Source organism: Pelophylax lessonae (assembly GCF_965119305.1).
Source record: "Pelophylax lessonae genome assembly, chromosome: 4".
In the NCBI taxonomy this organism is placed as follows: Eukaryota; Metazoa; Chordata; class Amphibia; order Anura; family Ranidae; genus Pelophylax; species Pelophylax lessonae.
Window position 1 is genome coordinate 642,121,666 of NC_138771.1, and position 23,145 is coordinate 642,144,810.

Here is a 23,145-nt window from a genome sequence, read left to right on the forward strand (position 1 = left end):
CCACATAAATGGATTCTATAGCCACATGGGTAAGGAGAAATTTACTCTGAAAATGGGGAATTTGTATATGTGAAAAAAGTACCTTCTAGTATGTTTACAGGGATGTCAATCAAATTATGATACCCTATTTCTGTCCATTTAGATACCTTTAGCGAGGGAATGAGATATTCATAGGCTGTAAGGGGTCATGGAACCCTATGGGTAGAGTTAGAGGCTGGTACCTGAGCTCCTCCTGGTGCATCTGTGTCCATCATCCCCCTCTGCGTGGTGTCATCTATGCGTGGCTTGGACTTGAGGGGGCTCCGGGTGGACGGGGTGCTGGATCCAGAGATAGTCTCGGGGTCTGAGGCCTCCGATCTGCCTGAGTTTGCGTCCGTGTCCTCCATGAGCTGTGTGATTAACGGCGTCCCGCCGGCCGCTAGAGGTAAGGGAGGCGGCGGAGTAGGTGGTCTCCCGCCGCCATGTTGTTGAAGCCTCGGCGGCTGAAGAACAGGGAAATAGGCATCCAGCTTCCGCAGCATCGGGTCGCTTTGGTTCTTTCGCATGGCGGGAGGCGGAGGAGCTATTCCCACGGGTGAGGCAGGGGACAGCGGTGCCGGGCCGGGTCTGGAAGTCGCGGTCGGCTTAAATATCCCTGGGCGCCTGACGGAGCGGAGTTAGATTGCGGCCATCTTGACGAGCGGTCGCCACGCCCCCCCCCCTATGGGTAGAGTTAGGATGAGAGTGTACGCTTAAGAGGGACTGCCAGGCCACTAATGATGCGTGGATAGAGGGGACTTCCGGTAATGATATATATTGCCCCGTAGCCTGAGCAATCAGTAAGGATGGTAAATCCCAGTTCTTAAAAAAGTATTTTTATATAGAGACCCAAAATCAGTTTGGGGTAAGAACCAGGCTTTACGTTGGTCCAGGAAGGTAGCTGAATGGTAGTGTTTCAAAGTGGTAGTCCAACACCTCCAGCTGATTTATGTTAAATCAGGGTACTGTAGAGTATTCTATGCTAGCCTTGCCTCCTTTCCATATACATTTCCTGAAAATGACCTCAAAGTCCCAGGAAAACCTATTAGGCATATAGGAATGGTCCTAAATCAATATGGTATTTTCGGCAATACAAGCATTTTACATGCCGCAATCCTCCCAAGCCAGGATAGCTCATAGGCTGCTGTAAAGTTCAAATATTTTTTGACAAATTCTGAGGGATGAAATTTGCCACAAATACTTTTAGAGGACGGGAAACTGAGTGAAACAAGTTGTGACGGGAGTCGCTTTGGTTGGAGGGCTTGTGGAACCCAGATTACTTTAGAGAGGTTGGGAAACTCCTTGACCAGCTTTTCCGGCCCCTCTTATGTTTAAGTCACCCTGTGTCTATTAGGGGCACAGGGTGACCAAGAACCCCAGTCTGGTCTGCACAACCACAACGGACTCAGCATTTGGTGTTACCCCAGTTATCCTGGGTTCTATTTGTGTGGTTTGTGTTGAAAGAGTGAAGGGCTCTTTCACTTGGGACAAAAATATTTCTGAACAATATCCCTCAGGAAATATATGAAGATGAACAGTTTGACTTTTCAGAATATTGCAGAAGTGTCTCGTAGACCCTTGCTAGTGGGGTGGGGTTTGTTATTAAGTACCTGCATCCCATTGTTCTTCTATTGTTCTGTCTGCCTTAAGATAAACTTATCATGGGATGTATATGTGTATGTGGATTGGCTGTTAAGGGGGTTGAGGGTTGTCCCACAGTGTATATATGTTTGTGCTGGTGTTTCAATAAAGAGTTGCTTTCAGACACATACAAGCTAAGTTCAGGCTAGTTTTTGCATGTAGGGCAGCTGGAATCTCTATATATGTCCAGACTAGAGGAAGCCATGTACTGACGGAAGTCCACAAACATAGTGTTGGTCGGGGGTTTCCCGTTACACAAGTATTTCAAGGATTGGGGTTCCCATACTTATCGATATTGTGTTTGTAATACTGAAAGCAGCATGCCATCAACACAAATAGGGGGAGCGGATGATTTAGTAACATTACCTTCATAGTACAATACTATGCTACATTTTTGCAGTTTAGTTTGAACCTCCTGTAGGGATGATTTGGGGTTAGTCAGGGTCAAAATAACATCATCTGCAAAAAGTCCAATTTTATGGACTTCTTTTTCCACTGTTATACCAGAGATTAGAGGTTCCATAAGCGTAAAGAGATTTGGGTATAGAGGGCATCCTTGGCAGGTGCCATTCTTAATTTTAAATATGTCCGATAAGATATTAGAAGCAGTGGCTGCCAGTGCGTTGAAGGCGCAGGGGCGCCGCCCCCCCATCCATGTGTCTGGCCCCCTAATCTGCATGCGGGGGGCCGGACGCATGGAGTTCAATGGGGCTTTTTTTTTAGTCACCTGTTTAGAGCCAGAGGCTTTAATAGGCTTCAGCAAAGGGTGGACCCGGGGCGCAGAGTAGTGCGCCCCGAGCCCACCCATTGTGTTACAATAGCTCTGCATTGAAAGGGGGCATGCTGGCATCTGTGCATTGAAAGGGGGCACCCTGGTCTCTGTGCATTGAAAGGGGGCACGCTGGTCTCTGTGCTTTGAAAGGGGGCACGCAGGTCCCTGTGCATTGAAAGGGGGCACGCAGGTCCCTGTGCATTGAAAGGGGGCCCGCAGGTCCCTGTGCATTGAAAGGGGGCACGCAGGTCCCTGTGCATTGAAAGGGGGCCCGCAGGTCCCTGTGCATTGAAAAGGGGCACACTGGTCTCTGTGCATTGAAAGGGGGCACACTATGCCTTAATTTCTGAAGGCCCCTTTCACACTTTTGTGACCTCAAAGTCACTCAATTTTTTACAGCGTTTTTTGCCGCAAAGCAATGCCTATTACATTTTTCTGTTTGCGCCCCCCACAAACAATTTTGAGCACCAGCCACCACTGATTAGAAGTGTATATACACACTGAGGGGGTTAGAGTATATTGCCATAATGGCCGATTGTCCAATTCCTGTAAGAATAGAGCATAAAAATCACCAATGAACCATGTTGAGCGCCTTTTCAGCATCTAAAGTTAAGAACACCAAGGGTTCCTTATGGTTTTCCAGCAGCTTCAAGAGGTTTAACATTCAACGAGTGCCGTATGGGGCCTGGTGACTCTTCATGAAACCTACTTGGTCTGGTTTAATAAGAGATGGAGTAACATCTGCTAATCTATGGGCCAGGATTTTTAGCATATACAGTATTTTTTTATTTGTTTTTAGGAGAGAAATAGGTCTAAAGTTATTGGGATGCATAGGATCTTTTCCTGGCTTAGGCAAGGTAATTATATTTGCTTTCAAGATTTATTGAGGGAATGTTCCAGAGGATGCTGCTGCATTAACCACTTTACCACCGGAGGATTTTCCTGCTTAACGTCCAGGCCACTTTTTGCAACTTGGCACTGCGCGACTTTAACTGACATTTGTGCAGTCATGCAATGCTGTACCCAAACGAAATTTACGTCCTTTTTTCCCCACAAACAGAGCTTCCTTTTGGTGGTATTTGATCACCTCTGCACTTTTCTTTTTTTGCGATATTAATAAAAAAAGAGCGAACATTTTGCGAAAAAATTGACATTTTCTACATTGACAGTTAAAAAATATCCAATATATTCAATTTTTGTCATATATTTAGGCCAAAATGTATTTAGCTACATGTCTTTGACAAGAAAATTCTCAATGAGCGTATTTTTAAGCGCCTTAAGACCAGAAGATTTTACCCCCTTACTGACCAGGCTATATTTTGTAATTCAGCACTGCGTTATTTTAACAGATGATTGCGCAGTGGTGCGACGCTGCACCCAAATTAAATTTATGTCCTTTTTTCCCCCACAAATAGAGCTTTTTTTTGGTGGTATTTGATCACCTGTGCGATTTTTAATTTTTGAAAAAAAGAGCGACAACTTTGAAAAAAAAACAATATTTTTTACATTCTGATATATAACATTCCCAAAACATCCCCCCCCCCCCCTACACGTCAGTAAGCATCAGGCATACATTAACCCCTCCCTCTCCAATAAAATTAACCCCTTCACTGCCAGTGTCATTTTTACAGTAACAGTGCATATGTATAGCACTGATTACTGCAGTAATGTCACTGGTACCCCCAAAAGTGTCAAAAATGTCAGTCAAAGGTCCGATCTGTCCGCCGCAATGTCGCAGTCCCGCAAAAATAATCGCAGATCGCCGCCATTACGCGTTAAAAAAAAAAACGCAATAACTTTTGCGCAAACCAATCAAAATACACTTATCATGATCTTTTTTTTACCAAACATAGGTAGCAGAAAACAAATTGTCCAAAAATTTTAAAAAAATTAGATTTTTACATTTTTTTGGAGGGGAATTTCATATAAAAAAATGTTAAAAATATTGTTATTTTTTCAAAATAAACGCTCTTTTTTTGTTTATAGCGCAAAAAGTAAAAAGCGCACAGGTGATCAAATACCACCAAAAGAAAGCTCTGTTTGTGGGAAAAAAAGGACGTAAATTTCGTTTGGGTACGGTGTTGCACGACCGTGCAATTGTCAGTTAAAGTCGCACAGCGCCAAATCGCAAAAAGTGGCCTGGACGTAATACAGCAAAATCCTCCGGTGGTAAAGTGGTTAAAGCCCAACTATGGGCAATTTTACTATTATTTGGGCCCTAAGTCAGGGTTAAAAATAAAAAAAGCAGAACTTACTGCAATACTCACCTCTTATCCATTGCTGCCCTCTAAATTACTTTTATTCCACCACAAGATGTCCCATATTTTCCAAGTTCATTGAAACACAGCTTAAATTCAACTCAGAAGACATACTATGAATGAATGGATGTCATGACACCTCCGCCATGGGTGTTTCACCCCAATAACCTTAAGGTGAAGTTTTCAAACAAAAAGAAGTGCTGATTGTCATCACGTCAGTGCTGTTCTCTACATCAACAGAATACCTCCCCAGGTCAGAGAGGAGAAGATGACCCAGCATATCACATGGCCACCTTGAGGTTTTCTGAAAAGCTAGAAAGTAGAAAAAATATTGATCTACAAACCTACAGTGTGTGGGGGAATCTCCAGTGGGTGGGGGGGCAACTGGGCCTTGAGTTGGGCTTTAAGTGAATATGATATACATGTCATTAAATACCTATCCTGTAAACCTGTACTTTTACTTTTTGGATAATTAACATCAAGTATTATTCAATTTGTTTTATTAATATTTACTTTTTGGATAATTAACATCAAGTATTATTAAATTTGTTTTATCAATATTTCCTTCCAGTTTGTTTCCAAAATATTATGGAAAGTCTCTCTCAAAGCACGCAATCATCCAGCTGCAACTGGAAACTACATCCACTACATGTTGGAAACTACATCCACAGCAACGATTCCAGTGACCAGCCCTCAAAATGAAGAGCTCATCAATCTGCTGAATATAATTGAATGGCCCCTGAGTCCAACCAACATATCCCTGGAATTTTCCACCCACCCTCGGACTTCTACATATTTTATAATCAATCCTCGGGCTACTTATGTGATTGGTGAATCACTGGAGGTTCTAATCATTGCTAAGGATCACAAAGGTCGGACAAAAAACTATGGTGGGGATTACTTTCATGTGAAGCTTCACTCTTTGAGTCTGAAAGCCGGAGTGAGTGGCTCTGTTACAGATCATTATAATGGTTCCTATACGGCAAGGTTTATTTTTCAGTGGCCTGGAGAAACTAGAATCTCTGTTAAACTCATGCATTCCAGTGAACTTATTGCAATTTTACATCAGCAGAGGGATACTCGACCAGACAAGGTAATACAATGGATCAGAAAAATAGAAATGCAACGTACTTGCTTAAGATAATAATGAAATGAGACTACAATCTATTTGTTATGGGATGCACCTGTATATATAAAGGAAGAAAAGGGACACGATCTCCAATGCAAAACCTTTACTGAGTGTCAATCAGTGGCGGTCCGTCCATTGGGGCGCATGGGCGCCGCCCCCCCATCTATACATCCGGCCCCATGCAGGGCACCGGACGCATGGATTCCAACGTTTTTTTTTTTTTTTTAAACACATGATTAGAGCCAGAGGCTCTAATAGGTTTCAAAAAGGGTGGGCTCTGAGCCCACCCAGTTGTGTGACAATAGCAAATGAATATTTGCTATTGCCAAACTGATTCTCCTCCCAGCCAATCGGGAAGTGGGTCCTGAGACCCGTTTCCGGATTGGCTGAAAGGAGAACCCATGCTATTGGCCAAGGAGGAGATGCAGGGGAAGCCACCGCTGCCGCTGCTGGGGGAAGCTGCCGCCGCTGCCTGCCCTCCATGTCAGTCCAGGCTGAGTGAGCCGGCGGGGGGGGGGGGGGTGTTATGTTGTGCGGGCTGGATCTGGTGTGGTCCGGGGGGGAGGGGGTATGGTGTGGTCAGTGAACACCCATGCGATGCAATTCTGGCAAGCATTGCGGGAGAGTCATTTGTCAAGCTCACTGCATTTTGCAATCTGTTTTGGGGTGACATTAATAAAACATTAAGCCCCCAATCACGTCAGGCAGATTTGACATGTCAAAACGCATGCCAAATCAGAGCCTATTGCCGGCAACGTCACTGTCTGAATTGGTGCAACCCTGACTTTGCGGCGCCGCACCGATTCCCAAAAGTAGTTTCTGAACTACTTTTGGTGACTTCAGGGCGATTTCAGTAGACATCTGTGCATGAACCCGTACAGAGGTCTGTCAAATTGCCCCCCGAAATGGCACTGACATGCGAGTTTGAAATCGTGCGTGTTGAGCCGAATTATTTCAAACCCGCCCTCAGTGTGAACCGGTGCCGTTACCGGAAATAGGCTCCTATTTGACATGCAATTCGGCATGACAAATCCCATGCCAAATCAGCACAATGTCAACAGGGCTTCATGTTCCATGAACGATACCACCAAAACAGATTGCATAATGCAGTACGCTTGCCAGAATCGCATCGCAGGGCTTTTTTTCTCAGAGAGCAGGTGCAGGAACTCCCCCCTTCTGAGTCACCCCTTGTCTCCGCCCCTTACCCACCCCCAAGCACATCCCTTGGTCCCTCCCCCTACAAACCTCCCAGTACCATCCCTTTTAGAGAACACAAAACCAAGGATCATTCTGTGGTGCTAAGTGATTTGTATTGAACTTGTTAATTATATCAAGAAAAGCAGCAAAATAGACCCCAAGAAACAAGAGATCACCTACACAACAATGCCCCCCACAACTAAATACCACCCCAGTAACAATAGATCCACCCCAACGACAATAGACCTCCAGCAGCAACATTAGATTCTCCAGCAGCCAGCAGCAATAGACCTCTCTGTCAACTGTAGATCCCTCCTAGCAAAAAACTGACTCCCCAGAAATATAAGATCCTTCCTAGCAACAGTAGATCCTCCTCCAGCAACAATAGACCCCCATGCAAAAATAGATCCCCACTAGCAACAATAGATCTCCCAGCGGCCATCATCAATGGACTGTCCAGCATACCCCAGCACCCCTTGCACTTAAATACATACAGTGTTGGAGGTGCCGGAACTGCATTCCCCCCTAAAAAAAAAACCCTGGTCCTATAACATTTTGATGCAAATGTGATTCAATTTGAGCCATACAAAATATATGGCTCAAATCGCATCGTACAGACATCACATGGTCTGTGCACAGGAATGCGGTGTGTTTTTAAGGCAAATCACATGCCGTGTTCAGCATGACCCCAGGCTGTGTTCCACACCTCAGAACAGAACCCAGGCTTAAAAGAAGGAATGGAATAAAAAAAAAAACATCAAAAAACGCCAGTTAGCAGCGTTTATTGACGTTAGAGCGTTTTTACAGCTAAAAACGCCCCTCAAAACCCACTAATTTTCCCTTTTTTTTATTCCAGCCAGAAAACGCCCTTTCTGAAAACTACTGATAACAGCCTCTATGTGCGAGGAGACATAGGAGAACATGCCGGGGAGACATAGGATAACATGCTGGGGAGACATAGGAAAACATGCTGGGGAGACATAGGAAAACATGCTGGGGAGACATAGGAAAACATGCCGGGGAGACATAGGAAAACATGCCGGGGAGACATAGGAAAACATGCCGGGGAGACATAGGAAAACATGCCGGGGAGACATAGGAGAACATGCCGGGGAGACATAGGAGAACATGCTGGGGAGACATAGGAGAACATGCCGGGGGGACATAGGAGAAAATGCCGGGGGGACGTAGGAGAGCATCCCAGGGGGATGTAGGAGAACATGCCGGGGAGACGTAGGAGAACATGCCGGGGAGACGTAGGAGAACATGCCGGGGAGACATAGGAGAACATGCCGGGGAGACATAGGAGAACATTCCGGGGGGACGTAGGAGAGCATGCCGGGGGGACGTAGGAGAACATGCCGGGGAGACGTAGGAGAACATGCCGGGGAGACGTAGGAGAACATGCTGGGGAGACAGGAGAACATGCCGGGGAGACATAGGAGAACATGCTGGGGAGACATAGGAGAACATGCTGGAGAGACATAGGAGAACATGCTGGGGAGACATAGGAGAACATGCTGGGGAGACATAGGAGAACATGCTGGGGAGACATAGGAGAACATGCTGGGGAGACATAGGAGAACATGCTGGGGAGACATAGGAGAACACGCTGGGGAGACATAGGAGAACACGCTGGGGGGACATAGGAGAACATGCTGGGGAGACATAGGAGAACATGCTGGGGAGACATAGGAGAACATGCTGGGTAGACATAGGAGAACATGCTGGGGAGACATAGGAGGACATGCTGGGGAGACAAAGGAGAACATGCTGGGGAGACATAGGAGAACATGCTGGGGAAGCAAAAAAAGCAGAAGCAAAGTTGGGACTTTACATGAGGTGGGACCAGACCATAATAAACATATATGTAATGAGAGGGACCAAAGGATAATGTAAAATCGTATGTTTATTGGCAGTCTATAGACCAGATACTGATATAGCCAAATGTTCACTGAGACCGTGTAGCCCATGGTAATGGGGTACACCTAAATGAAACAAAGGTAAGTATACAGGGTCCAAGACAAGGGTACATGGTAATACATTATTATCCTGGTACATACAAATAAGTACATAGAGCATAAAAAAAGGTCATTAATACACAGTATAACAACAACAACTTATAAAAGCTGACATAGCCTGTGTTGAACTCAACGCGTTTCGTGAAAAATATCACTTCGTCAGGAGTAGGCATGTTGCAAGGTCTAAAGAAAATATACATAAATAAGTAAAATAAAATAAAATACAGAATATATTAAACAAGTATAACCTCATATCCCTGTTAGGGGGGTAAAGCTTACACTGAGGTGGCGTGAAGTCCAGGGAATTGGTCCCGCCCGGGAACTGAGGGGGCGAAGCCTGCGTGTGCCGCACAGTCATAACGATAAAGTGCTAAGTGAGGTGAGATCCTCCAGAAGGGGTCATATATAGCCTCCACTGATATTAAAGTATACATCTGTAGGATGAATAGGGGTAATGTAGGTATATGGGAATAGTAATATAATAATAATAGTAATAATAATTATACAATGGGGCTGTTAATGGCATCCAGGAGAGCCAGGGGAAACAAGGAAGATATGACCAGTGGTGATTATAAAGTAATGCAGAGAGCCACCAAGTAATGAGGGAATAGAGGAATATATAAGTAAACCACTTAAGGTGTAAAGAATAATATATATCATAGTGGACCACCAGATAATGAAAGGTGTGATAAGAGGGAAGTGTGAGCGACTGAAATAATAATGAAAAAGAGATATCCAAGAAGAATTCCTCAAAGAATATCCATGTGAGAATGTGGATAGGCAAGACCAAAGAAGTATGCCAAAAGGGTGTAAAAAATATGATAAGTGTAGGAAACCAAAAAGGGTGATAGGTACCTGGGCAGGCGCAAAGGCAGGGATCGCACCCAGCGTCACACTGTTGCACAAATATATGAAGCCGCCAAACCGACAGAGCCGTCAGTGGAGCCTCTGCATTTGTGCGCGAGATGGACAACCACTTGACAGGACATGGGCGCCATGATGTGACGTCATATCCCGCACGGGAATGCGTGGCGCCGATGAGCTGCGGCCGCCGCCCCGCCTCCCAACCTAGACCCCGCCCAACAAAGTCGGGGGGAGGGAAGGAAATGAGGAGGAACAGGAAGCGGACGGAACTCATCGCAGTCCCCGGGGAGGACACAGCCCCGGAACAAAACGCTAACCCAGAGGACTTGTACATAACATAATCGCAGTAATAATGGTAAATTCATAAGGAAAAGATAAATTAGTAAACCATGTGTATAATAAGACCAAATTATAGGACCAGATATTAAAGGTATGCATGCAGCAATTAAAAATTGTTGTACTGAAACATAAAAATCACCACTGGTCATATCTTCCTTGTTTCCCCTGGCTCTCCTGGATGCCATTAACAGCCCCATTGTATAATTATTATTACTATTATTATTATATTACTATTCCCATATACCTACATTACCCCTATTCATCCTACAGATGTATACTTTACTATCAGTGGAGGCTATATATGACCCCTTCTGGAGGATCTCACCTCACTTAGCACTTTATCGTTATGACTGTGCGGCACACGCAGGCTTCGCCCCCTCAGTTCCCGGGCGGGACCAATTCCCTGGACTTCACGCCACCTCAGTGTAAGCTTTACCCCCCTAACAGGGATATGAGGTTATACTTGTTTAATATATTCTGTATTTTATTTTATTTTACTTATTTATGTATATTTTCTTTAGACCTTGCAACATGCCTACTCCTGACGAAGTGATATTTTTCACGAAACGCGTTGAGTTCAACACAGGCTATGTCAGCTTTTATAAGTTGTTGTTGTTATACTGTGTATTAATGACCTTTTTTTATGCTCTATGTACTTATTTGTATGTACCAGGATAATAATGTATTACCATGTACCCTTGTCTTGGACCCTGTATACTTACCTTTGTTTCATTTAGGTGTACCCCATTACCATGGGCTACACGGTCTCAGTGAACATTTGGCTATATCAGTATCTGGTCTATAGACTGCCAATAAACATACGATTTTACATTATCCTTTGGTCCCTCTCATTACATATATGTTTATTATGGTCTGGTCCCACCTCATGTAAAGTCCCAACTTTGCTTCTGCTTTTTTGCTTTCATGCAAACAGGGATGGAGACTCCGGTGGTCAGGAGTCTCATTTAAAGTCCCAACCCCCTTCCCCCAGAACATGCTGGGGAGACATAGGAGAACACGCTGGGGAGACATAGGAGAACACGCTGGGGAGACATAGGAGAACACGCTGGGGAGACATAGGAGAATATGCTGGGGAGACATAGGAGAACATGCTGGGGAGACATAGGAGAATATGCTGGGGAGACATAGGAGGACATGCTGGGGAGACATAGGAGAACACGCTGGGGAGACATAGGAGAACATGCTGGGGGAGACATAGGAGAAAATGCTGGGGAGACATAGGAGAACATGCTGGGGAGACATAGGAGAAAATGCTGGGGAGACATAGGAGAATATGCTGGGGAGACATAGGAGAACATGCTGGGGAGACATAGGAGAGCATGCTGGGGAGATATAGGAGAAAATGCTGGGGAGACATAGGAGGACATGCTGGGGAGACATAGGAGAACATGCTGGGGAGACATGGGAGGACATGCTGAGGAGACATAGGAGAACATGCTGGGGAGACATAGGAGAACATGCTGGGGAGACATAGGAGAACATGCTGGGGAGACATAGGGAAACATGCTGGGGAGACATGGGAGGACATGCTGGGGAGACATAGGAGAACATGCTGGAGGGACATAGGAGAACATGCTGGGGGGACATAGGACGACTGGGGGGACATAGGACGACATGCTGGGGGGACATAGGCCGACATGCTGGGGGGACATAGGACGACATGCTGGGGGGACATAGGACGACATGCTGGGGAGTTTATTGGCTGTAAAAAAAAACAAAAATGTCTAATGCCAAAAACAGCTGTTGTAACAACATCCCATGTGCATGGGGACTTATACAACACTTTCCTACCTATATACCTAGAAGGATGGGTGTAACCACACAGGTTAATCCTCAACAGCCACGTTGACATAAATTAACCCCATTAATGTACTATATAAGAATTACTACTCACAATAGTTCCTTTAATTAGTTTAAAAACGTTGCTGTCATAATCCTATTATTTCAAAATTACAGAGATACAGATCAATACAATTATCCCTAGATAGTCTGGGCGTGTGATAATCTTCATGAGTCATCAGTCATGAGTACATCAGGACGTGACACATTTGCTTTGAGTCTAGGAGCCAGCTAAAAAAAAGTTAGTTTTTCTTTTTTTTACCTTTTGTCTACAGGTCACTTTCACCTGCCCAGGCCAATTTTCTGCTTTCAGCGCTGTTGCACTTTAAATGACAATTGTCATGCAATACTTTACCCATATGACATTTTTAGACTTTTTTTTTGAGACAGAGCTTTCTTCTGTTGGTATTTAATCACCACTGAGTTTTTATTTTTTACCTAAATATATGAAATGTTGTTAACATAAATGAAGAGTTTTTTTTCCATTTTTTTAACACATTTTGCAAATAAGTAATTTTGTCTCTTCATTAATGTGCAGTAATGAGACTGCACTGATGAGGCTGCAGTGATAGGGAACTGATGAGGCTGCAGTGATGGGACACAGATGAGGCTGCAGTGATGGGACATGGATGAGGCTGCAGTGATGGGACATGGATGAGGCTGCACTGATGGGACACAGATAAGGCTGCACTGATGGGACACAGATGAGGCTGCCCTGATGGGACACTGATGAGGCTGCACTGATAGGGCACTAATGATGCTTCACTGATGGGACACTGATAAGGCTGCACTGATGAAGCTGCATTGATAGGGCAATGATAAGTGTGCACTGATGGGGCTACACTGATGTGGCACTAATGAGGCTGCAGTGATGGGACACTGATGAGGCTGCAGTGACGGGACACTGATGAGGCTGCAGTGATGGGACATGGATGAGGCTGCACGGATGGGACACTGATGAGGCTGCACTGATAGGGCAATCATGAGGCTTCACTGATGGGACACTGTTAAGGCTGCACTGATGAAGCTGCATTGATAGGACACTGATAAGTTTGTGCTGCTGGGGCGCTAATGAGGGTGCACTGATGGAACACTGATGGGGCTACAATGATCGGACACTGATGAGGCTGCACTGATCGGACACTGATGAGGCTGCACTGATGGGACACTGAGGAGGCTTCACTGATAGGGCACTGATGAGGCTTTAGTGATAGTGCCCTGAGGAGGCTGCAGTGATGGGGCACTGATGAGACTGCAGTGATGGGACACTGATGAAGCTGAACTAATGGGCAGTGATGAGGCTACACCTAGGGGGCACTGAGGAGGCTGCACTGATGGGACACCAATGAAGCTGCACTGATAGGGCACTGATGAGGCCACACTGAGGGGACACTGATGAGGCTTCAGTGAAGGGGCACTTATGGGACTGCAGTGATGGGGCACTGATGAGACTGCAGTGATGGGCACTAATGGGACACTGATAAAGATGCAGTGATGGGAAACTGATGGGACACTAGTAAGGGTGCATTGATGGGACACTGATGAGGCTACACTGATGTGGCACTGATGAGGCTGCACTGATGGGACACTGATGGGGCTGCACTATTGGGACACTGATAAAGATGCAGTGATGGGACATTGATGGAACACTAGTAAGGGTGCAGTGATGGAACACTGATGAGACACTGATGAGGCTGCAGTAATGGGACACTGATGAGGCTGAAGTGATGGGACACTGATGAGACAGCAGTGATGGGGCACTGATGAGATTGCAGTGATGGGGCACTGATGAGGCTGCAGTGATGGGGCACTGATGAGGCTGTAGTGATGGGGCACTGATGAGGTTGTAGTGATGGGGCACTGATGAGGCTGTAATGATGGGGCACTGATGAGGTTGTAGTGATTGGACACTGAAGAGGCCACACTGATTGGACACTGATGAGGCTTCAGTGATGGGGCATTGATGAGGCCGCACTGATGGGACACTGATAAAGGCTGCACTGATAGGACACTGATGAGGCTGCAGTAATGGAGCACTGATAAGACAGATTTTGTCCCATAAAATTTTTTCATAATTTTAGGCCAATTTGTTTTATGCTACATATTTTTGGTTAAAAAAAATAAAAATAAAAAAATGCAATAATATTTTGATTGGTTTGTGCAAAAGTTATCGGGTCTACAAGCTACGGGAAGGATTTATGTCATTTTAATTTTTTTTTATTTTTTTACTAGTAATGTCGGCGATCTGCGATTTTCAGCAGGACTGCAAAATTGCGGCGGCCAGATTGGACCCCTAACTGCCATTTTTGACACTTTTGGGGGGACCAGTGACATTACTACAGTAATCAGTGCTACAAATATGCACTGTTACTGTAATAATGACACTGGCAGGGAAGGGGATAACCTAGGGGTGATTAAAGGGTTCATTTTGAGCATAAAATTATGGCGCCCCCTGCTGGATGATCTCAATGCCGCTCCTGCTGCTGTTCAGTGGAGGAGAGGCAGAGCAAAAAATGTACTTTGTGGAGGGCTGAGACAGGAGAGTGAGCAGATGGGGGTGGGGTGTTTGTACACAAGTGAGGGCAGTGGGGGAGCGGGGGTCAGAGCTGATTACCTGCATGGAGAGATGCAGAGTTTAGCTGTTGTGGGGAAAGGGCTAAGAGGTGGCTGCAGAGATAATCTGTGAGAGAAGGGTGCAGAGGTGAGTTATGGATGTGGGTCAGAAGAAGGGTTGCCACCTCATCCCTTTAAACCAGGACACACAATAATTACACAGGTTCCGTGGGTGATTAGGGTGGTAATTAAACTCACTCAGTGCCTTATGTGCATTATATCAGCCTCAGAACCTGTGTAATTCATATGTGTCCTGGTTTAAAGGGATGAGATGGCAACCCTAGTCAGAAGTGTCCTCTATGCATAGAAAACCTCTGAACCCTGTACTCTATGCCTAACACCTTCCTGTATATTATGTAGTCCTGTGCCCAGTGCTCTGTGTATTATGTAGTCCTGTGCCCAGAACCCTGTGTATTATGCAGTCCTGTGCCCAGTGCTCTGTGTATTATGTAGTCCTGTGCCCAGAGCTCTGTGTATTATGCAGTCCCGTGCCCAGTGCTCTGTATATTATGCAGTCCTGTGCCCAGTGCTCTGTGTATTATGTAGTCCTGTGCCCAGCGCTCTGTATATTATGCAGTCCTGTGCCCAGTGCTCTGTGTATTATGTAGTCCTGTGCCCAGAACCCTGTGTATTATGCAGTCCTGTGCCCAGTGCTCTGTGTATTATGTAGTCCTGTGCCCAGAGCTCTGTGTATTATGCAGTCCCATGCCCAGTGCTCTGTATATTATGCAGTCCTGTGCCCAGTGCTATGTGTATTATGTAGTCCTGTGCCCAGTGCTCTGTGTATTATGTAGCCCTGTGCCCAGTGCTCTGTGTATTATGCAGTCCTGTGCCCAGTGCTCTGTGTATTATGTAGTCCTGTGCCCAGTGCTCTTTGTATTATGTAGTCCTGTGCCCAGAACCCTGTGTATTATGCAGTCCTGTGCCCAGTGCTCTGTGTATTATGTAGCCCTGTGCCCAGCGCTCTGTGTATTATGCAGTCCTGTGCCCAGTGCTCTGTGTATTATGTAGTCCTGTGCCCAGAACCCTGTGTATTATGCAGTCCTGTGCCCAGTGCTCTGTGTATTATGTAGTCCTGTGCCCAGAGCTCTGTGTATTATGCAGTCCCGTGCCCAGTGCTCTGTATATTATGCAGTCCTGTGCCCAGTGCTATGTGTATTATGTAGTCCTGTGCCCAGTGCTCTGTGTATTATTTAGCCCTGTGCCCAGTGCTCTGTATAATATGTAGTCCTGTGCCCAGTGCTCTGTGTATTATGTAGTCATGTGCCCAGTGCTCTGTTTATTATGCAGTCCTGTGCCAAGCACTCTGTGTATTGTGTAGTCCTATGCCCAGCGCTCTGTGTATTATGTAGCCCTGTCCCCAGTGCTCTGTGTATTATGCAGTCCTGTGCCGTTTGCCAATAAAAAAAAAAAGTCCCCTGATTTAATTTTGAAAATCTGGTCCCCTTATGTTAAGCTGTGTTGCGCTCCTTTACTGAGGTTGGGTTCGTACTAGCTGCAGGCTGCGGCTCACAATAGGAGGTCCGGTGATTGTCTGTTCACCGTTTCAGGTGTGAATCAGGTCTGAATGTTCAGCTGAATTCGCACCTGAAACGGACCAGAAGACATAAGCCTAGTACACATGCAACAATTATCGGCCGACCGATCGTCCGTCTTTTGTCCAGAGTGGTGTTTTGTTGGTTGGAATGTGCCTAGACTGCACACAAATTTTCTCGCCCGACAAAATTCTACTTCAGAAGTGATGTCATGTTTTGGTTTGCTTTCTTTGTGTTCTTTCTTCTCTGAGCATGCCCAGACTTGCTCATTAGATTTTTCCCTGTCGAAATCTGTACTGACTGCACGAAAATCGGCCGTGTTTTGATGGCAGATAAAAATTTTATAGTCTGCACACCAGATTTTTTTCGGCCGAAAAGTCGGAGTCGGTTGTTGGAAGCATCATACTAACAAGCCGAAAATCGGCAGATTGGTCGTTGGACGAAAATTCCCGGCCGATTTTCGATGCGTGTGTACGGGGCTATACAGAACCCTTCTACAATTCGGACCGTGGCCGTACCGGAGCTGTGTGAAGTGGCTCCATTATGAGAAGGTCACCCTCTCCTGTCATGGGAATTGGCAGTGTCGGAACAACGCGTACTTGTGTACTCGCGATGTATAATGCCACATTTTTGTGTTTCCACTACGGGTGGAATAATAACTTTCTGTAGGTCCTCGGTTGGTGGAGTTAGACCCCTTTCTATGGGTGGAATAGTACCACTTCCTGTGGGGAGTCTGTTGGTGGAATTAGGCCCCTTTCTGTGGGTGTTCTGTTGGTGGAATTAGGACCCTTTCTGTAGGTGGAACAGTACGCCTTTCCTCTGGGGGGTCTGTGGGTGGAATTATGCCCCTTTCTGTTGGTGTTTTGTGGGTGGATTTAGGATCCTTTCTGTGGGTGTTCTGTGGTTGGAATAGTACCCTTTTCCTGTGGGTGTTCTGTGTGTTGAATTATGCCCCTTTCTGTGGGTATTCTGTGGGTGGAATAAAACCCCTTCCTGTGGGGGGTCTGTGGGTGGAATTAGGCCCCTTTCAGTGGGTTCTCTGTGGGTGGAATTAGGCCACTTTCTGTGGGCATTCTGTGGGTGGAATTAGGCCTATTTCTATGGGTGCTATGTGGGTGGAATTAGGTCCCTTTCTATGGGTGCTCTGTGGGTGCAATTAGGCCCCTTTCTATGGGTGTTCTGTGGGTGAAATTAGGACCCTTTCTGTGTGTTCTCTGTGGGTGGAATTAGGCCCAGTCTGTGGGTGTTCTGTGGGTGGAATTAAGCCCCTTTCTGTGGGTTCTCTGTGGGTGGAATTAGGCCCCTCTCTGTGGGTGGAATTAGGCCCCTTTCTGTGGGTGAATTAGGCCCCTTTCTGTGGGTGTTCTGTGGGTGGAATTAGGCCCCAATCTGTGGGTGGTATTAGGCCCATTCCTGTGGGTGTTCTGTGGGTGAAATTAGGGCCCTTTCTGTGGGTGTTCTGTGGGTGGAATAAGGCCCCTTCCTGTGGGTGTTCTGTGGGTGGAATTAGGCCCCTTCCTGTTGGTGTTCTGTGGGTGAAATTAGGCCCTTTTCTGTGTTTTCTCTGTGAGTGGAATTAGGCCCCTTTCTGTGGGTTCTGTCTGGGTGGAATTAGGCTCCTTTCTATGGGTGCTCTGTGGGTGGAATTAGGCCCCTTTCTATGGGTGCTCTGTGGGTGGAATTAGGCCACAATCTGTGGGTGGAATTAGGCCCATTCCTGTGGGTGTTCTGTGGGTGAAATTAGGGCCCTTTCTGTGGGTGTTCTGTGGGTGGAATAAGGCCCCTTCCTGTGGGTGGAATTAGGCCCCTTCCTGTTGGTGTTCTGTGGGTGAAATTAGGCCCTTTTCTGTGTGTTCTCTGTGAGTGGAATTAGGCCCCTTTCTGTGGGTTCTGTCTGGGTGGAATTAGGCTCCTTTCTTTTCGTCTTCTGTGGGTTGATTTAGGCCCCTTTCTGTGGGTTCTCTGTGGGTTGAATTAGGCCCCTTTTTGTGGGTGCTCTGTGGGTGGAATTAGGCCCCTTTCTATGGGTGCTCTGTGGGTGGAATTGGGCCCCTTTCTTTTGGGTGCTCTGTGGATGGAATTAGGCCCCTTTCTGTGAGTGCTCTGTGGGTGGAATTAGGCCTTTTTCTGTGGGTTCTCTGTGGGTGGAATTAGGCCCCTTTCTATGGGTGTTCTGTGGGTTGAATTAGGCTCTCAGTGGGTGGAATGCCCCTTTCTGAGGGTTTGAATAGGCCCCTCTTTCCGGTTCCGGACTGGTTACCGCCACCAAAAGGGTGGTGTTAAATATCGCACCTTTTTTTTAGTCCTGTTTTGTTTGTGAATTGGACTTAACAGATTACTTTTTTTGTGATATTTACTGACAATTTTTCTTTTTCATTGTTTACCGCAAAATATTTATTTATTTATTTTTATTTATTTTTTAATATATTGTACTTTATTTACCACATGCAATATTTTATGCAAATAAGTAACATGATACCCTTACCGCATGCCATAAATCTTAGTAAATTGACCCCTATGACTTTATTTATTTTTGTGAGTAAAAACAACGATGTTGCGAGAATATGGATACATTTTGACTAAGTGCTGTGCTCTCGTGTGAAGAAGGAACATACGTGAGATAATGTAATGAATGACTCATGAAGATTATCGCACGCCCAGTATATGTAGGGATAATTGTATATGATTGATATGTATCTCGGTCATTTTGAAAGATTAGGATTATCACGTTTTTGAAACCTATCAAAGGAACTATTGTGAGTAGTAATTCTTGTATAGTACACTGAAGGGTTTTTTTTTTTTTCCCAAAACGAAGGGGTTCATTTAGGTAGGAGTGGCTGTTGGGGATTCACCTGTGTGGTTACACCCTTTCTTGTACGTATATAGGTCGGAATGTGTTGTATAAAGTAGGGATCGACCGATTATCGGCACCTCCGATATATCGAGGGCCGATATGCACTTTCCCCGATATATTGTAATCGGCCCCGGAGGTTACCAATATTGCCGATATTTCGGGAAAGTGCTTGTATCAGAGTGATGCCTGCAGCTAGAGGCATCACCCCGGTACCGGCGTCCATAGCCGATGGTCGGCTGTCTTGTAATGACAACAGATGCGGCTGAGAAGCCGATAGACTGTCATTACAAGAAGCTTAAGGGGACACCCCCCCTCCCGCCGCCTTCCATGGCTCGCCCGGATCTCCCGTCCCACCAGGAGACCCAGGCAACAAACCTGCACGGCCGCCGAGGACCCGATCAAAGCCACATTCAGCTCTGATCGGGTCTCCATGCAAAAACCCGGAAGTTATGTCATGACCGATATGCATTGGCCAAAATATCAGTATCGGTATCGGCAACAAAAAAAACAATATTGGTTGATCACTAGTATAAAGGTCACATACAGCTTGATGAAGAGCAGGGGCGCTTAGAACTGTACAGTCGCTTTGTTCACTATTTTGTATGGAGAACTGACACTCAGTAAACTTTGAATTGGAGATCGAGTCCCCTTTCTTCTTTTATTGGAATTTGGTGGGAAATTGGGAGCCCACCATGACACCTCTCCTAGAATCTACACAGTAACAAGAGGAATAACTCACCCAATAATTGTGTATATATATATATATATATATATATATATATATATATATATATATATATACACACATATACAGGGCTGGGACAATGGGTGGGCAGGAGGGGCGGCTGCCCTGGGCACTGTGGTATTATGTGAGGTTTGGGGGCATCAAGGGCCGGGACAAGGGGTGGGCAGGAGGGAAAGCTGCCCTGGGCACTGTGGTATCATATGAGGTTTGGGGGGGCATCAAGGGCCGGCATCAAGGGCCGGGACAAGGGGTGGGCAGGAGGGGAGCTGCCCTGGGCACTGTGGTATCAAGTGAGGTTTGGGGGCATCAAGGGCCGGGACAAGGGCCGGGACAAGGGGTGGGCAGGATGGTCAGCTGCCCTGGGCACTGTGATATCCTGTGAGATTTGGGGGCATCCAGGGCCGGGACAAGGGGTGGGTAGCAGGGGCTGTTGCCCTGGGTGCAATAGTTTTTTTCAGGGATTGGGGCACCCTGAACCTAATGCAAAGGGAAGGGGGGGCACAGTTTCGCATCTTTGCCCTGGGGCTGGATGGCTTTGTCCCGGCACTGTGTATGTATGTATATATATATATATATATATATATATATATATATATATATATATATATATATATATATTAACAGGCATCTCTTCAAACCCACCTAAGGCCCTGTTCGCACCTGAGCGTTTTTCAGCTCGTAAAACGCTCATCTCTAAAGTCTCAAAACACCCAACAAGCAAAATCCCATTCATTTCAATGGCCCCTGTTCACATATGAGTGTTTTGTCACCTGAAGCGAAACACCTGAAGCTCAAAAAAGTACATGAGCTTCTTTTTTGGCAGATTACAGGCATTTTTGTTAGATGTCAATGCCTGCCTCCAAACACCTGCAAAAAAACACCTGAAAGAAGCCCCACCCTCCTGCCGCGTTCCGGGTGACCCGAGCCACCAGCTGGATGGAGTCCCGATCTAAGCCGGAAGCGGCTTTGATCGGGTCTCCGATGACGTAACCCAGAGGCGGCGTCCATGACGTCACGTCCGGGTTACTCTGCTGCAAAAGGCGGCAGATTTAAAAAACGACTGTATGCAAAAATGCCGTTTTTGGCGTTTTGCATACATCAAAGTGTAGTGGAGGGGTCTAGACCCCCGATCCCTCCATAAAGAGTACCTGTCACTGCATTTTTGCTGTCACAAGGGATGTTTACATTGCTTGTGACAGCAATAAAAGTGATCAGATTTTTTAAAAAAAAAAAAAAACCTGTGATAAAGTAAAAAAAATAAATAAATAAATAGAAAAAAAAAATAAAAATTTTTAGCCGCCCCCGTCACTGTTAGCTCGCGCACGAAAGAAAACGTATACGGAAGTCGAGCCGCGAATGAAATCGCTGTTCAAACCACACATGTGAGGTATCGCCACGATCGCCAGACCTTGCGCAATAATTAAAAAAAAAGAGCTACACTCTAACTCTAAACCGGTAACCGTTAAAAAAATGTTAAAGCGTCGCCTATTGAGATCTCTATTGAACGTAGTTTGTCGCAATTTTAAACCGTAACATGTTGGGTATGTATTTATTTGGTGTGACATCATCTTTCACAATATACAAAAAAAATGGGCTAACTTTAATGTTTAGTTTTTTTTAAATTCAGTGAAATGTGATTTTTCGTAATTTTTCCCCAAAAAAATGGCGTTTTAAAGACCGCTGCGCAAATACCGCGTGACAAAAAATATTGCAATGACCGCCATTTGATTCTCCAGAGTCTTTGCTAAAAAAAAAAATATATATATATATATATATATATATATATAATGTTTGAGGGTTCTAAGTAGTTTTCTAGGAAAAAATACTGATTGTAACTTGTAAACAAAAAGTGTCCGAAATAGGGCTGGGGCTTAAGTGGCTAGAGACATAGCCATTTTTAAAGTTTACTTCACCTACCTAAACATCATTGATGACCAAGTACACCCCTTCATGAAAACGGCATTCCATGATGGAAGAGGTCCCTTTCAGTGGGATAATGCCCCCTGCCACACTGCAAAATTGATCTAAAAATGGTTTGAGGAACATAGCAAGTTTGAGATGTTGACTTAGCCTCCAAATTCTTCCGATTTCAATCCATTGAGCATCTGTGGGATGTGATGGAAAAAAACAAATTTGACTCATAGAGGTCCCACCTCGCAACTTACAGGACCTAAAGGATCTGCTACTGATGGCTTGGTGCCAGATACCACAGCATACCATCAGAGGTCTAATGCTCCTCTCTGTCAAGCCCTCCACTGGCTTCCGCTCACCCAACAAATTAAATTCAAAATACTTACAACATCTTACAAAGCAATCCACAGCTTAGCCCCCAGCTACATCCCTAACCTCGTCTCAAAATACCAACCAAATCGCTCTCTTCGTTCCTCTCAATACCTCCTGCTCTCTAGCTCCCTCGTCACCTCCTCCCATGCTCACCTCCAGGACTTTTCCAGAGCCTCTCCAATCCTATGGAACTCCTTACCCTTATCTGTCCGATTATCTCCTACTCTATTAGCTTTTAGGCGATCTCTAAAAACCCTCCTCTTCAGAGAAGCCTATCCTACCAACACCTAACAAATGTACCTCCATTTTCTCCATCAAACCATCCCCCACGGTTATTGCCTTTTGTTTCACTTGACCTTCCCTTCTAGATTGTAAGCTCTAACGAGCAGGGCCCTCTAGTTCCTCCTGTTCTGAACTGTATTGTAAATGTGTAAACAAATTCCTCAGTCTTACGCCTATACTGTGAATTAGTCTCCGCGCTCCAGGAAGCACCAGCACACCGGCTGGTAAAAGTTAAAACCAATGTAGCAGCTACTTAAACAAATAAGCAGTATATTTGGTGATAAATAAATAAAGAATAATAGTAGCGCTTGAAACAGTGTTAAAAAAGACTCTAAAATAAGACTCTAAAATAAACCATAAAGAGTCCCCCAAGATGTCACTCTGGTAAGTGTTGAACTCCTCCCAGCATATGGAGAATAGTCCTATAAAGTCATTCACTGTTGGTGTATCAAAACATCCATCCCCTGAGAATCCGAAACTCAAATAATTCACAAGCCGCAAATCATTTGTGTAGTTCAACAGGGTCACCAATATTCCACCACCAAGTGCAGGGGGGCAATAAGAAATGGCCACTCACCAGATCACGTTGCTCACTTACTCTCATAAGTGAGCACACCTCGAATATAATCAATGCCCACGAGTAGAGATCAGCAAGGGTTAAATCCAAGATTGGATCAGTGGTTCTCTTCCTCTCATGCTCCCATGTGCGTGGAAAACAAAAAACATTCCCCACT

At 45.4% G+C, this 23,145-nt stretch overlaps 1 protein-coding gene across 1 annotated transcript in view; it reads left to right on the top strand.

The window, feature by feature from the left end:
* Positions 1-3,012: 3,012 nt before the first annotated feature.
* LOC309552918 (NXPE family member 3-like) overlaps positions 3,013-23,145 on the top strand; it is a gene marked incomplete at its 5' end in the record, with an annotated part of 33,225 nt that continues 13,092 nt past the window's right edge. The window contains 3 exons of the mRNA XM_082253825.1: positions 3,013-3,119; positions 3,231-3,288; positions 5,261-5,782. Coding sequence (XP_082109951.1) covers positions 3,013-3,119; positions 3,231-3,288; positions 5,261-5,782 — 687 coding nt within the window. The remainder of the gene's footprint in view (positions 3,120-3,230; positions 3,289-5,260; positions 5,783-23,145) is intronic.